General features: G+C 46.2%; 1 protein-coding gene across 2 annotated transcripts in view; it reads left to right on the top strand.

Annotated features, from left to right (window-relative positions):
• LOC102058895 (gamma-aminobutyric acid type A receptor subunit theta) overlaps positions 1-17,228 on the top strand; it is a 75,031-nt gene that overhangs the window by 35,152 nt on the left and 22,651 nt on the right. For both annotated transcript variants that reach the window (XM_005439980.3, XM_005439979.4), the window contains exon 4: positions 15,662-15,882. In XM_005439980.3, coding sequence (XP_005440037.1) covers positions 15,662-15,882 — 221 coding nt within the window. The remainder of the gene's footprint in view (positions 1-15,661; positions 15,883-17,228) is intronic.

Raw genomic sequence — 17,228 nt, 5'->3', positions numbered from 1 at the left:
ACCATTGCTAGATTTGAGGTTACTTTGTTTATCTTTGCAGTGGTGACATCCTGCGGATGTTGGGACTCAGGGTGATTTTTGCCAGCACTGATACAGTCTAGAAAGTCAAGAATCAGAAGTGGATATCTGCTCACACCACATTAGGCTTTTCTTTAATAGAAGTCCCACTGATTGTGCTGAAAGATCTCTTCGACTAACGTAGTGCATGAGGACCAGTAAAGCATCTGGCCTCAAGGGCACTCTGCAGTGTGGTGGTAGGGGGAAGTGGATGCTCAGGTTTAAACAAGCAGCAATCCCCTTTCTGCCCAAAAGACAGGGATGGTCCTTCCACAGGATGGTAATGTTCTTGCTTAAAATAGTTAAGAATAAAGAAAACTTATGAAGGGCTCTGGAGTGCTTCCCATTCATTGGTTCTGAAATTGGTTGCAAAGAGATTGTCCCGGCTTAAGAACTAGAAAATAGGTCAGTGTGACTCATATGTCAATATTTACAGCATTTATGGCAACTTGTAGAAGAGAAAAATCTTATCTGTCTTCCATAATATTTCACAGATTATCCCATTTCCATGAAAAAATTATTCCTATGCCCTTGGTCCTGGTGTTGCTTGGCTGCGGAGACAGCCCAGTAAATTCACTACATCTTAGAGTCAAGTTGCTAAGTAACAACCCAAAGATCACTGCATGGACTCTTCAAATGCTGTGGCCAGCTGAAAGCTAGGGTCTGCACAAGCTACCAGGAATTCCTTCTGAGGCAGAGGTCGCAAGGACTCCAGTGCCCGTGTAGCAGAGAGCAGCCTGGTAAAGCAGCAGTCCTGCCAGGTCCTTGCTGCTGTACTGTCTGGAGGTCTCATGTGAGAGAGGACAGCTTTGTTTCCCCTGTAAAGAGGTCTCCTGTGCTTGTGCTGAAGGGCTCTGATGCTTTGAACACTAATGATGTCCTTGAATGAAATATTTTTGTTGGCTGAATTGCATGATTTTGCCGCGTACATAGATCAGTAGATGATGAACTGTGGAAACCTTGCTGAAACAAGCTCTCAGCTGAAGAAAGGCTGTGAACTGCCTGACTAGAGAATGACTCTCTGCCCCTGAGGCTTTCTATTCTACCATGCTTATTTCTTGTAGCTTTCACGTGATATCTTAATAAGAGAGTCTGCAGAAAGCTTTTTGTCTGCATAACTGGAAATTCATGGTTATGGGAAAGCTGTTGGGTAGACTGGCTTATTCCTAGCCTAGACCTTGATTTTTGCAGCATGAATAAAATGTGGTGGCAATGCTTGCTGCAAATGATTCCCCCTGTGCATCTTGCCATGATGCTGTTATCCCTAAGGAGCAGCTCTGCAAGTCCTCCAGCATTCCAAGTTCAAGCCTCAGGAGGGCTGAGTCAACCCTGCTCCAATACTGAGAAACAGAGTTCATGTGTTTTGCTCACTAGGCGATTTCCCAAATGAGAACATTTCTGTGCTCTCACTGAAGAGGCTAGGTTCACTCTGCCTTTCGTAGGTGACTCCACCCCATGGCAGGAGAGAAGTCATGTTGGAGAGGAAGAGAGTCTAGTGTGCTGCATACTTTCAGCTCAGTGATGCTATGTATTGCAGTGCTCCATCTGTTCCTGTATCAGCCAAGTTATCTTTAGATCTGAACATGTCAGTGTTGTATGGCGCTGGTATGAACCACTTCAGCTTGCACACCAGCATTCCTGTAGTAGTTAGAATTGCTACTGCAGAAAACTTTGCCCAGGATAAAAATGTCCTTTTTTTTTTTTTTTCCCCTGCTTAAGTTTTTATTCAGATTTTTACACAGGCAGAACTCCCACAGCCTTCATATATATATATATATATATGTATGTATGTATGTATAAAAAAGCTGTCTGTATTTGAGAGCAATGTTCCAAACTGCCACCTGTTTCAATAGCAATGCTGCAGCATTGGAGAGGATTACTTCAGAATGCTAAAGTATCTTCCCACAAGGGAAAGCTTCATCTGGTTTGATTGAAAACCAAATCAGATCTTGAGACTCTGACCTTCTGACATCCTGTCATATATACATTTGAAGCATCTAGCAATAAAGAGTGTATGTGCGCAAGAGTGTCAGTACCTCAATATAGAACCTAAATCCAAATACAAGTACGTGCATGTTGCTATTTGAATATGTAAATAAATGGGGCTATATATAGCTCTATATGTTATGTACATGTTAAGTGAAGGTGGCAGATAAGACAGCTGAATAGCTTTGCTGTTTCCGAATGCTGGTAGAGGCTCCCTGCATGCTCCCTACATATCCTGTGCTTGCTCCTACCCCTCTCAGCCTTTCTGCTATCGCATTTTCAGGCCTCTGGAGAAGATAGTGTGTGGGGACAGGAGTTGTTAATATTCTGAGTCTGTGCTGAGTTGCTAGGCTACAGAGAAAAATGAACATTCAAGGAAAGGGGATGGTAAAAGGAAGAGGATCTGCTGAGCTGCTTGTAGATCCAGAAAGGTCCTCTAGTCAGACAAAAGGGATCTTTTTGGGGAAGGAGGGTGTGCATGCACGTGGAATGAAATGTGTGTAGTCCCTGTTGCCTTGACACAAGGAGAGTTTCAGACCAGCTTCAGCCAGCAAAATGGCAGAGGAGGGAGTAAAAGGCACGATCCACTGGCCCTTTCCACATCGTTGCTTGCAAGGTGTGCACAACTGGCCTCCTACTGTCTGTGCCAGGGTGCAGAGGGTTGCCAGACTGGAGTATGCCCTCTTACACATTCTTTTGCCCCCCTTGGCAAGTTGCACTGAGCTCCCAACTGAGGCTCCAGTGAAGAGGGAAGCAAACCCAAAATATACTCACTGCTTACAAGCTGGACCTCATCTCCCTTTGCCACTTTTGCAGCAACCTGCTACCACAGTATCTCCCTTAACTTCAGCGTGACCCCAGGGGAAGGCAGCCTGTTGCTTGTATCTCCCTGCCCATCCCCTTTGATGCATTCCCAGGTCACAGATGCACAAAATACTGACCTCTTTATCCATCAAGGGTTTCCAGCTAAGGTTCAAGGGGACTTGAGAATTTACAATACGTAAGCTCCTGTGTGAGCCTAGTTTTTCTGAGTCCCAGTCTAGTTCCTGAACACAAACCCTCTTCCTTTTCAAGCAGTTCCCCCCATAAATGAGTGTCAGGTATTTAGCCGTACAAGCTGTGAGCCATCAGATCTGCCAGGTGCCTTGTGTTCCACTCTTCTGGAAGGATGGTTTTGCCCTGTGCTTCTGTTCCTGTCTGTAAGATTTCTGTTCCCTCTCAATATTACTGGCTGTATCAGAGCCTTACAAAAATTAAACAGTGCTTTTGGGTATTTTTATTATCTGGATACTTTATTTACCGAGCTTGCATGGGCTTACTGCCAATAACTTTCAGCCAGCTCTGCAAATAGGAGCTCCTTGGCTCCAGGACTGTTGGTCCTGGTACTGCAGAGAGCACTCACTCAGCATGGACAGGGACTGCAGCTTGTTCTCTGCCATCCAGTTGGCCGTGAAGTCAAAGTCTGCTTGCTTGTGGACCTCCACAGCCTGCTGAAATCTCATTTTTCTTCATGCTTCTTATAATAAGCTTGACTTGTCCAGCAGAATCAGGAGTGTTTCATACAGCTGCATTTTGAATGCCTTTGTCAGTTAACTACACTGCACCTGTCCACCAGGTTTATGATCCTGCAGACAAGACTTGAACCGTTAAAAGTGGAAGAAGGTTAGTATGGACCATGTGTGTGCTGCTGCCAGCCTGGACTGGTTCTCTTGGGTTTACCCTGGCATAACCAAGGGCAGACTAACCCATGGATAGAAGCAGAGGTAGACTAAATCTGTGATGATACAGTGTCTGGTCGGTACCCTTGACAGTAGAAATTGTTTCCTGGAACAAATCAGTTGATACTCCTGTGATTTTTGGTTGTTCCTGCATGACTATACTGTGCTCTGTTCACACCACAGTTGAGAAAGTTGATTTGCTAGCCCTTTTCTCCAATGATAACTCAATCTTACGGAGTTTCTCAACTTAGGAACCACAGATATAGCATTGCAGAATATTTATATGTAGAAACAATCTCCCCAGATATAGAACTGGGTCTCTGTGTGCAGGAGTCTTAGGGTCTTCAAGTGCAATATGCAGTTTTTCAAACTGCAGGGCTGCTACTCTTTACCCTTAGGAGACCACCCTTGTCCTACCTGAACCCTATTGCCAAAAATATATTCTGCTCTTCTGCATTTCACTATCTTATCTGCTTACTCCCAGTTATCCTTCCTACATGACCAAACTTTGCTTTCTACAGCAAATAAGTGCCATTCTGACCTTTTGGTCAAGCCAATCTGTGCCAGCCTAGTTGAGGTGATTGTTCTGCCCAGGACATGTTAGTCACCTTACATCATTGAAAGGATTTGTTTGCCTCTGGCTACCTCCTGGGAAATGACATCTTTATGGCAATTTTCAGAATCTGGAATATCAAACCTTCCTTCTCTAAGTCAAGTAGTGTCTTTAAATCACTGTGTGCCTTGATATTGTTGCAGAGAGTCTGTGGTTTCAGTGCTCAGAGGTGTACATAGCATTTTATTTTGCCATGTAAAGTAGTAATACTGCTTCATTCATAACATGATTCCCTACCTATGCAGTCGCAAACTGCATTGCTGGTCTTCGCTGCCACGGAGAATTAAAAGCCCTATTTATTTATTTATTTATTTATTTATTTATTTATTTATTTATTTATTTATTTATTTATTTATTTATTTATTTATTCCCCCCAGGGAGAAAAATCTTTTCTGTTCATTACACGTTAAACACCTGCCTAGAGACATGGGGGCTGCAAACTGCAACATGGAGGCAAGTTAGCATCAATGTCTTATTTTTACAGATAAGAGAAAATAAAGCATAGGTGAAAGTACCCAAAGTCCACAGAGTTATCACTGGGTGAGCTGGAATTGATACCCAGAGGTGTTTTCTAGAGTGGCTAATTCCAATGGGCTACTAAGCCCCTTAAACTTTTTCCTCCAGCCTTTCTTCCCCCGATCTCCTGTGTGGAGGGCTGCAGAACCTCTGCTGCTTGGGGCAGAGTCTGTCTGGATGGGTGTCCAGTAAAACTCTTGGCAAGGTGAAGAGCAAGTTTCATTTAAATATAAAAAAGGTACAGAGGAGTGAAGAGTTCTGGGAACGTTTTGGAGATTACATTTTTTTGTTACCAGGTTGCTCCTGCTAGAAAGACTATTGAGTTTTAACGACTTGAAGTGAGAACCTGTCAGCAACCAAGGGTAAGAAAGTCACTATAGGGTGAAAAATCTTCGAGGATATGTGCAGAGGCTGTGAAGCCTCTTTGATAAGGTTTAGGGAGCATCGCTGGTCTTCCAGCATCACTTTCCCCTTGACATAATCTAATTTTCTCTCCCCATCCTTCTGAGGGCTTCAGAAACTGATATCTTCACTAGTCACTGCTCAGATGTCTCACTCAAATTTAATTTACTCTAATAGGCTAGTTGTTGCATGTTTAATTAAATACAAAGTGATTATTTAAAATGCTTTTGAGCTGTAATGGCTGTATAGTAGATAAGTCCATATGTGTATGCAGGAGGACACTTGCGACGGGCTGTAAGACAGTAAGGGTGGTGCTAGGAACGTACAAAAATAGTTGGGAGAAGCTAGGTGGGGAGATGGGAGGTGAAGAGGTTGGGATGCAGGCACCAACACTGACCCATGGCAGCGGTGTGCAGAAGGGAGTTGTATAGCATACTGGATTAGAAGAGACAAATGGTAGAAGGTAAAGACAACCTTTCTGAAAGCACCATGTTTTCCTGTCATGGGTCAGCAGAAGCCTATGGCACCATAATCTGTTTTAAATTACCAAGTGCTTTAAACCAGAAAGCTTGTTGTAATATAAGCATGCCCTCAGACTCCCTTTCCCAGCTATGCGGTGCATGATCATGATGCTTCTCTGAGACTCCACTGAGATAGTGCATTAATGGTTGTGTAGCTCACACTGTGGTAATGGGTGACCTTGTGCATACCTAGAGGGAGGTTAAGAGAATCAATAGAAGGGGCTAAGTTAATATTTTGCCTTGAGTAAATACAGTAAGAGAGAGCTTGATGAAGCCGTTTGGAGACATCTGATGTACTAGCAGAACACAAATGTAAGCAATAAACCTTTCAGGATCTCCAGGAAGGGGAAGAACCCATGTCATTCCTGGGACAGACTTCACTTGGGAAAACACACATTGTGCTTCTCGGGGGGGAGATGTTGGCTTGCTGCCCTCCCTGCACTATTGCAAGCCAGTCACCCTTCTTAACTTGCTATTTTCCTGGAAGAAATTACTCAGATGAGGACCTGAGCTCCCTCCTTGTTTCAGTGAGCGTGTTCCCTGTTCTTAGCTATCCTGGTACTACAATCAGTCCTTACCAGTTCCCAGACCATCCAGGATGAGAAGATAGTGTAAGCACCCTCCCTTTGACTTTCTGCCTGAAAACTGGTAAAATTCATGCATCGTCTTTTTCTAAACTTAATGTATGGCCTTGCTTCTCTGGCCCTAGTTGGCTGTCTGCACAAAGCATGCCCTCCTGTGCTGGTCTGGCATGGGAAGGTAGAGGAAACAAAAACTAGTTTGACCCTTTCTTATTAAGTGGTTCCTCTCTGGGAGACAATTTCTCAAGTTATGATGAGGTTTGGAGTGAAAGCTATGCAGAAATGGGAAGGTCAGGCAATCCTGCTTTTGAGGGTAGAATGGGCTCTGGGTTTTGTCCAGCTACTCGTTCATGGGGAACAGAGGGAGGAGGCTAAACCAGCAGAAATGGTACGCAGTAAGTAGCTCACAGATTTTCATGGCTTAAGAATAGAAACTGCCTGGCATTGTTTTCTAAGATCTTGCCTGAGGAAGATGTCATGCTGCAGGTGGTGATTTTGGGATTGCTGCCTGTAACACTGAACAATGTTGCTGTTTTGCATGTGCTCATAGAGCAGGTGATAGCATCCCTGTGCCTATCAGTTCTGGCTTTCTCCTCTTGACCTCTGCTTCCAGCATGACTGAGGCTGTTAAGCAGATGACTGTAGTGCTGCCTCCTGCTCAGACAGGGCATTGATATACGCGTTTGAAAGTCTGAAAGCTTTGTCATGAACACATCAATGCCCCTTTGGCTTATGACCCACCTGAAGGACCAGCACCAATCCAGGTGCTGCAGGGATAGGGCACAGCAGGAGAGAAATAGGGCGACGAAGTGACACTTTACTTGCACACCCCTAGCTGTTGAGGATACAGCTGATGCCTGTCCCAGTTTCTGGACATACATTCAGCAATTAAACACATGCAAAATACTACAAAAGTAGATCAGCGAGGGGAGCATCTCCATGCAAAGTACTTCTCAGGTCCTAAAGAAAATGAGTTCAAGAGCACAAAGACCTGCACCACAGTAGGGCATAGAGCTTACCCCAGAAGCCAACCATTCCTGTCCCCTGCATTACTGACAGAGAGATTGCAGGTGAAAGGTGCTTTTCCTGATCCCCGAGTTAGTGCTGGCATCTGGTTATTCAAAATAAGGGAAGTGGAAAAAAGATTGTTGCTTTCTCACCTGCTAAGCTGAAAGGTAGGGAGAAGGGCAGTACCTAAAATTGTTGTCACTTTATGTATAACAGTTGTCATGCAGAGCTTCAGATTCGTAAAACTGGGCACAGCCTTGCACCAAAAGAGAAAATTAAAAGCAGTATTTTGGCAGAATACCCTCCCCATGAAAAGTACAGTAAGTACAAGAGCAGCTGCCTCCTGCCCTAAGCAAAAGTGAGAGTCTGAACAGACTTTGTGCTGTCTCAGAGCTGGAGAGACTGCTATCAAGTATTAACTTATGTCAGATTAACTGGTGCTCGTTAAGGTCTGGAACCCATTGATTTACCTGTGTGGTAATGGAAAACCCCTTATTGAGGGCAAAGTGGTTTTATTAAACAAGCTTGCTAAGGAAGAACCGTGGCTGTCTTGCTCTGTCCTTCCTGTGTTCTGCTGTACATTTTACACTGCTCCAGTTCTTTGCAACTGATTGCAGGCACATCCTTTCTCCTCCCCTTAAAAATAATTCCTCTTATTTCCCCTACCCCCTCCTTAAAATGAAACATACTTGAGGACTACTTTGTCCTTTACTTTCTCTCCCAAGAATGACAGGAACAGGAGATGGTGTTTAATCATCAAAGAAGTTGAAGCCAGCAAACTGTTCATTAGTCTCTGGCAGTGGCAGCTTGGCTTTTACTAAGTCAGATGTTCCATTTTTTTCCTTCTCTTTCTGAAGCATCTTGGCTTTCCTAATGTTCTTTTGTGATCTTGGATAAGGAGACCATATGTCATTTGCTTTTATGGGGAAGGACTTTTATTTGGTCACTTCTCCAAACAGAGGTGCTTTATCAAAGTCAGGGTGGAGGGGATATGGGGGGGAAAAAACCCCAGTCAAGTGGCACAGCTAGTGCTAGAGGCAAGCTGCAAAACCTTGATCCATCATGCCCAAAGTCATACAGCAGCAGAAGAGCAGTGTGTACTTTCTCCTGCAGAGAAGTTACTGCTTCCAGCACATTACAAGTGCTTGGTGATACACAACCTCCACTAGCAGCCTGGAATAGTCACCTTCACTTTCAAAGCCCCTCCAAAAGGTATCAAAGTCATTTGTCATCCACGTAAATGGACTAGACACAGGAGACATCCATGTTACCAGAAATACTGTATTCTGAGCAAAGATTTGACCCTTTCACATACATTATTCTTTCCATTTCTAATCCTGGCTTCTGAGTCTAGTGTAGCTCCCGATGAGCATGCACACTTGTGCCTCTGGACAAGTTTAGTACTGGGGACTCTATAGGTCACAGCACAAAGGAAGAAGATCTGACCCAACCTGCCAATGCTCTGCACCTCCCAGGAGCGGTGCTGAGGGTTTATGAAACAGCCTGCCCAGGAGGGATGCTTCTGGTGACTTTCTACTGGAAGATGGAGCTTCTGCCTTGCAGCAGGAAAGTCTGTGTCCTTGGGCTATTCTTTCCTATTAGTTCCTTCCTTTTATGTCTTGGACTGTATTTTCCGCATTAATGCCTAGACCTTCCAAAATACTGTTAAGCTCCTGACTTCATGCTTTTGTAACAGCAAATTCCACAGGCTCTGTGGAAAGTTATTTCTGTTACTTTGTCTTCAGTCTGTTCTTGTGCAACAACCCATTGCAGAATGTCAGATACTGTCATCATATGTCTCTGTTCTGTTTAACCTATGCAACTTTTCTCCCCCCTCTGCCCCCCCTCCTTGCTGCTTTCTGCCTTTGTCAGAGCCTTTCTACTGCTTTTGAGAGTTCATGTAGTTATTTATTATTTCATGTAGTTTTTTCTGCTCAGTAACCCTTAAGTATCTAAAAGGGGGTGGAACCCTGTAAGCTTGAGTAGCATAGGGTTATTATTATTTACTGACTTAATGCAAGCACTACAGGGAATCAGAAAAGACTGAGACTGATTGGTACTTGTTTTAAAGTGATGTAAATACAGTGAAGAGCTAAACTGTGGAACTCACTACCACAAGACTGCAGATGCCAAAGGCTGAATATTCTAAGGCAAATTTTCAGAAGAGAAACTGAGTATCTTCAATTAAGAAGGTACCAGCTCTGGCTCAGGAGATCCTTAAGCTTCAAATAGCTGGAGAATTAAGTACCACAACAGAGATCCTGTTTTTCTTATATTCCTCTCTGCTATTCTCTTTACTGTTATTGAAGAGAGGATACTAATGTCGGAAGACTTTTGGTCTGACACAAGACAACTGTGTCTCCAAAATCAGCATAAGCATACTTGTAAGAAAACCACTTGGGACATATACCATGTTTGTGTTCTGCGTGCTGGCACAAAACTGTGTGGAAGAGCAGCTTTTTCTGAGAAGAGGGGGTGCTAAATTTTGGACCCCTTCTCTCACTGCAGGGAGCAGAAAGGGACACATGATGCTAGCCTCCAAAGGGGCATCCTTGCGCCCAGGGACTCTAACAGTGTGTGCAAAGGACTGCCTTAGGTGGCTTTCTGGTTAAAGACTGCAGGTGCTCTCTGCAGAGTGCTGCCCTTGTTACCGAGGTGCCTTAACTGGCCTGCTCTACCCATTGCTGTTCTTAGATCTGTAGACATGGAAGTAAAGGTTCCCACCCTGAACCGACTCCCTGTACTGTTGTGTCCCTTGGCGGTCTGGGCACATCCCTGCACACTGCTCAATGTGCGTGGCTGGCCCACAAGCAACTGGCCACATGCCCATGTCCTCACCTGGGTTGTGGTGGCTTCAGATAGTATCTGCTACCCCTAAGTGCTCCAGCATCCTCCTACCCTCCAGTCTGTCAGTGTTTCGGTGGCAACCAACTTGTGCTTACAGTGCCAGGAGTGACCCACTGTCCTGTATTAGTTCCATTTCCTGGACCCGTGTGTCCTTTCACTGACTTGGCCGCCCTAAACTTTGCCTTCTTCTACACAAGTGGGTTTGTTCTCATTAGGCTCAGATCTGGCATCCACCTCCTGGGACTTTTCTGCTCCAAGAGATGGCTTTGGTCTCCTCTGACAGTAGGCTCATTTCTGCTCCCAGGCTGCGCAGAGCCAGCACAAGTGGGGAGGGGTCCAGGATGAGTACAAGTTTTCTTTCTAAGGATCGGTGAGCATTGCACTCCCAAAGAGGCTCTGTGAGGTGGAGGGGCTCATATGGTAGATGCTAATAAAGGTGTTTGGAATATAAGCCCGTGGAAATCCATTCCTGAATTCATACTAATGGTGCCAGCTTATTTCCCTTGTGCTGTGCCTCAGCTGTGCTCCCTTAGACCTTACCTACCCTGTCCTCTGAGAAACTGGGGAATCCCTGTGCATGCCTGACTGAATTTGCTGCCTCTGGGGCTCTGCAGGAAATACCCTCCTTCATCCATGCCCCTCTCATGTCAATATTTCAGCCTTTCGCTGTTCAGTCCTCTCACAACATCTTTGGTCTGGGGTCTCTGCTGAGTTTCGGGAAAGGCTGTAATTATCAGTCTCTTCCTCTCGTCTGGAGATGGATGCTAGCAGCCCTGTTCTCGGTAGCTGGTAGGGTGCACTGCCATTTCAGCATGTGAGTTCCTCAGGTAAGCTCCCCTTCCCCAGGGATTTTGTGGATCTCCAAGCGAGCTGTCCTCCCTCCTCACAGGGAGGCACCTCTGCAACATAGGCGTCTGCCAGTTCCACATCTTGCTCTCACCTCTGTTGTATATGCGTCACACAGCAAGAAGGGGGAGAGAGAGAAAGAGAGCAATGCTTTTGCAAAACCTGGGAGCGGGGGAGGCAGGGGGTCTGGGACTGACAGCTTGAAAGGAGCTGCTCAGCAGAGCAGAGCGAATGGAGGCATGTGCAGGGGGGGTCCCACAGGGATGGTCATGCAGAACAGCTCTCCAGCAGGCTCAGGTGCCGCCTCAGCTTCGTGAGGGGCTGAAGAGGAGCTGTAGAGCTGAGCGCAGTCCTGCACGCAGCTGGGCCATGAGGTCTGCCTTGCAAGGCAGGGAGGGCAGCACAGCGGTGCTACGGTGAGTAAAAAGGCTGGAAGCAGCATTAGAGCTGTGCAGCTTGTGAGCTACTGGGTACCGGACTTCTGGGACAGAGCAAGGGATCTGGCCGCTGCTGGACTAGTGAGATGGGGAGGGAGAAACAGATTGTTTTGGAAAACACAAGCTCTTTTAGTCTAAGCGACACATGATTTGTAGGTCAATGAGACTCAGCAGGGCTCATCTGGGTCTGAAACAGGCTTTCCCCTTGCCAGTGCTGTTCATTTCAGCTTCCCGCAGTGGGATACTGGTCAGGGTAGGTACAGGTTGACATGGCCAGTGAAGCTACCGTAGCAAAGCCTACCCAGAGAAAGTTTGCAGGTATCCTTGGGAAGCTTGTTTTTCCTGGGAGTGGAAGACAGGACTGAGTGGAGACACATAACTTCTGGTCACATCCACCCTTCAGAAGCCCCTTTCCCTTGTCCTAGCCTTTGGGTTGTTTTTTTTAAAAAACTGAAATCTAAGTTCATACTGAATAATTTCCAAAGGTCTTTGCAGTGCAACCTGCACAGAGTTTCTGATGAGAAGTGGTACCTCCCTTCCTCCATGCTTGCCTCCCCTTCCATGGTAGCCACCAGATGAAGCAGGAGGTTGCACAGACTGGCCTGCAACATGCATGCTCCCTCCAGCGTGGTCCTGCCTTTTCTCTCCAGTGCAGCAGGTGTATCTGGCAGGGTGAGCTGGGAACTCTGCAGAGCTCTCCCATCCTAGCTGCAGCAGTGACCGGCCTTGGCTAGACTGGCCACACCTGAGCATTTTATGGTCCTCCAGAAAGACCCAGTGGAATCTGTAACAGGAAATTTGGAAGCATTTTTATTGCTACTGGAGCTACACTGGTGCAGTATGGAAGAGGGTCTAGGCTTCTAGTTTAAAGGCAAGTGGAAAATCATATTTGCATGCACTGTCTGCTTGCTCCTCGAGCAGCAGCAGTGGAGAAAGCTGCTTACTGGGTATGTGTGCATGGAGAAAGCCCCCTTGCTTATTCCTAGGACAGGCAGTGGGGAAATTCTGCTGTGTTGTCCTGCTAAGGTGGTTCAGTGGTGAGCTGGAGGGGTGTATGGGCTCTAGGTGTGTTTGGTTTTGAAGCTTAACATTGAGCCTGGTAAATGGGACAACTTTCTATCTGCTGATGATGCTGGGAAACCCAGCTTGTGGTGTTACCTGTGGCATCAGCAGGCTTGTGAATGTCACTGGTTACTGGGAGGTTTGGGAAAGCCTCATATTAGCTGAATGACAGATAAAACCCTACAACAAAGGGATTGTCGTTCAAGACTTGGAGGAAAATCAGCTTCATTACTTCTGATTCCTGAACTTATGAACCACTGCATGCATTGACTCCATCTGGCCATTCTGCTTCTGCAGAACGATGTCACCCTTGGTCATTATTTTATATGCCTCTGAAAGGAAGGCTATGATTAAGATCTCATCAGCTCTGGCCTGGAGCCTGGCCAGGTGATGATGTCAGGGTGTCACACAGGTACTTCATAATTGCCTGACCAGGCTATGGGGCTTATAGGGGAAGGAAAGCTCACTGCTTTCTCTCCTGAGTATTGGTCCCTCTCATTTGCTTTAGTGGGCCATATCAGTGCTTCATCCAGACCCCTGGTCTGTGCCCTGTCCTCTCCCAGGGGCTGGAGGCAGAGCACCCCTCTTCCCCATAGCTCAGTGCTGTGTCCATCAGTATGTCAGTGGTACTTGTTCTCCCACAGAGGGCTGAACTCTGTGGGGTGGACATTTGTCCTGCTCTTTTCCTTCTGCCCAGAAATCCTGCCCACTGTTCAACAGCGTGATGGGACAGGGAGAGCAGGAGAATGAGAAGTGGAGCACAGGAATCAGCAGAGAGAGGGGCTGAGGGAAGCCTCAGGCACTAGATGAACCATGACTATCAAGTACTCTGGATTTCCATGAGGATGCCCAAAGAAATCTATTGTGCCAAGAAGCCTGGGAAGATTGGGAAATGGAGCTCAGCCCAGGGCTTGACTGGCTGTTCTTCCCCAGAAAGGTCTCTGCACCTAGAAGGTGAATTTCTTAGGTGCTAATGACTGTTCACTTTGTAAACAGCTTGCCTTTTTTGTTTTCTGAGATCAGTGCCACCTCTTGTCTGCTGGTGCTTGAAGGCTAGCAGAAGCCTGCAATGACAGCAGGGTGGCCTGGTTAGGGGTGAGCTGTTGCAGGGCTCTGTCAAGGATTAGGAAAATGCAGGTCAGTGAAGCAGCTTGCCAAGATGTCCGGGTGGAGTTCTCAAAGGGGGAGAATGGAAATGATGCCTCTGTAGCCAAGTTTCCTACAGGCAGGGGAAGAATCTGTCACCAGGGAGGATAAGAGGCTCCAAGAATCCAGGAGCTCTGCTCCTTTATGCTCTCACTGCAGTGCAGGTCCAAACACCCAAGGAGGGGTACCCCAGAGAACATTTTCCTTTGCAAGGTCTTAACCAAAATGAAAAATGTTTGTGCCCCTGAGAGATGGACTGTGAGGCTTCTGAGGCAGGAGTTTAGCAGTCCTTTAAAAAGCAAAGCAAAACAGTTTCTTGGCCAGAAAGCTGTCACTGTGTTTTTGTTCTTTTCAATATAACACACAAAGTGACAGATATAGCTTTTGTATCTAGTCTACACCACAGATTTACTCTGTGACCTTTCGGATATGCATGTGGGTCTAGATTTCTGAATCATACTTAGATACCCGAAAGCTGGCATACCGATAATGTGGGATTATTTGAGCTTGTTTTCAGAGGTGTTAATCAAACCTGGCTTCGAATGAAGTCCGTGGGAGAAGACAGGCAGGCAGGATGCCTCTGTGCTCAGCCCAGATGCTAGTGCATGAGCAAGGTCATCACCAGCCCCTTGCGCAGAGCTGGAATTTGCAGAGCAGAAATGTCCATCATGCAAATCAAAAAAGTCAAGAGGATTACTGTGGCACTGTAGGTATCTGCTTGGGTAGAGAACGAGTCTCTGGCCCCATCTGTTCTAGATCATTTGCATGCATTTGCAAAAATGCTTTTTATTTAAGGGATTGTGAAAAATCACTGACTTCTGTAAGGCCACTGTCAGCAAGGCTTGTGCCCATTTCCTAATCAACATCCTGTTATTTTAACGCTAGCTATTTTACCCTCAAAATCTTGGATCCTAGCCTATTTGAGACCTGCTCTGAGAAGGTTTCCTGTCATTGGTGTGTAGAAGACCCCTTCCTGTACCACTCATTTACCTGAGAAGAAATGATCGTTCTCCCAGTACAGTGCCACAGTAGTGTGCCTCTGAACAAGCTGATGGGGGGGCTCTGGATCTCCCCTGGATGGTGCTGTTACTAGCCAACAAGTAGGGTGGTTTCTACAGAGCTACAGCTGTGGGCCACCAAACAGCCCTCCCCGTCCTCTAAAACATGCTTGTCTTGGCAAGTTTAAGTGTCAACTTTTTACTATTGAAAAGGAGAGGAGAGGGAGATATGTATGGCATTGTGCTGGCTGGGGATGGTGAGGGAGCTGCCCCTTTACCAGTGGATCACGCTCCACTGATGACAGATTTCCTCCACATATGTCCCTTCCTGAGAATGTGAATGAACTCCCGACTTAGCTCATATAACAAGGCAAGTGCTAATAGCTTGTCACGGCTGGCCTGGGTTGGCTTTGAAACCCTGGCCTCGAGGTCAGATTCTCCATGTGCCCTTTGGAATCTCCTGAATTTCTGCTCAAAATAAAATTGGCTTTTACCAACTGCATGGTAACAAGCAGTGGCTGGGCATTGTGTCCAGACACCTTGACATGATTTAATTGGGAGATCAGTCCTTGAAGTCTTTGGCGTGGTGTAGCCCACTTGCTTGACATCCCTTAGTGCTATCATAGTCCTGACTACTACTGGTTTTGCAGCCAAACTCTAAGCAGGCCGGGACAATGTGAGTGGGATGCAGTTTTGCTTTGCTGGAGTCATGTAATGCCATTTTGTCACCTGCAAGGCTCAGGATTGTTTCCATTTTCCCAGAAAAAGCACAGTGCCCCCCAAACTGGTGGAGGTGTGGACCCAAAGATTTTGATGCCAAGGAATTTGGACACCCACCAAAGTCTTCGCAGTGGCAGTAGTGAAGGGATGGAGTAACATCCCTACCCTAGATCTGGGCTGACATTTGCACTTTTCTTTCCCAGGACTACACCATCACCATGTACTTCCAGCAGAGCTGGCGGGACAAACGCCTGGCGTATAACGACCTTCCTCTCAACCTGACCCTGGACAACCGGGTGGCTGACCAGCTGTGGCTGCCGGACACCTACTTCCTGAATGACAAGAAGTCCTTTCTGCACGGGGTGACAGTGAAGAATCGCATGATTCGGCTCCATCCTGATGGGACTGTCCTGTACGGCCTGAGGTAAGTCTAAGGGTAATCTTTGTTGGTTGTAGTTGAGAATGACACATCATCTAAACCTCCTCCATTTCCAAAGGTATTCTGGTAAGGCAAGGAATCGAAAGCCCCAAAGATACTCAAGTGTTGCAGTTTTAAGTATCTGTTCTTTCTCCAAGGTGGAAATGGTTTTCTTCAGGCCTCCAAAGTTTCCTTTGCTGCTATAGTCAAATATTGGAGATGGGAACAGTGTGCTCTGAGTATTTCAGGTCACTGTCATTCATGTTGCATAACACTTCCATTTGAACGACTCATTTTCGATTGCTTATAATTTTCTGCAAGTTTGGCCTATCGAGATGAGACTTTGTTACTCTCGTATCTAAGGCTGAACTTCTGTAGCATTTGAATCAATCATTTTAGTCATTTTTGAGTATGAGATAGGAGGCATGTTTTTGTACAGTTAAAAAAAAAGTCTCTTTCCCAGAACAATTCTGACGATTGAGGCTTGAAAGTTGATGTTTGGTAGGGGAATGGTTCTCAGTGAGGAGGCTTTTTGTGGTGTCTGGAATAAATTAATGTAGGGACACGAGCCTTTGAAAGTGCTGTGCTTGTGTGCAGTGGCAAAGGTTGGCTTTACTGTATGATCTGGATACGTGGAGATGCCAGGGTAGGTAAGAAAGTCAAATGGAGGTGGGGCAAAGGCCTGAAAGGGAGTCTGTGGCTGTAGGTAAGAGTGCAGGTTTTGGATGCTGTAGCTGAAATCTAGGCACTGATTTTCCCAACCCTCTATTTGTCTGCTTTGAGCTTTTCTTTTCTTTTCTTTTTTTTTCTTTTTTTTTTTCCTTTTCAACTACCAAAATTCACAGCTGGCTTTTTAGACCTGCCTCCACATTCACAAATGATTGCGATAGCAGCTCTGGGCTTACATCCCAGTGCACCAAAGGAGGAGGAAAGACCTTTCTCCTTCAAAGAAGGTACACCCACCCTTCCCATTTACAGTATCAGCTCCTCTGCTGTTTCGTGTTTTGTGGCAAAGTCTGACTTGTTATGATTTTTTTCCCTCCTATTTAAGTAGCAGAGCTGTTTTGGGGAGGGTAAGGCTGGGTTTCGGCATAGCAAAGTAGGAAGCTGCCCAGGGCATCATCCTGCCAGGGCAGCCAGGTGGCTGTGCCCTGGGCTTTCCCCGTGCAGAGCTCTGGGAAGCCGAGGGAGCAGCAGTTGCTGCTGGTGTTGAGGGACAGGCTGCAGTATGTGGGGGAATGTACGTGCTACTTTTTCCTTTGAACTAGTGGATGCCTCTTGCTCCAGGCCAGGAGACAGCAAAACATGCAACAAGCCCAACCTTGTGACTCTGTCCCAGTTCTTCCCCCTTC

Source organism: Falco cherrug, chromosome 15 (assembly GCF_023634085.1).
Source record: "Falco cherrug isolate bFalChe1 chromosome 15, bFalChe1.pri, whole genome shotgun sequence".
Classification (NCBI taxonomy): domain Eukaryota; kingdom Metazoa; phylum Chordata; class Aves; order Falconiformes; family Falconidae; genus Falco; species Falco cherrug.
The sequence above is the reverse complement of the archived record's forward strand: the minus strand, read 5'-3'. Positions and strand labels throughout refer to the sequence as shown.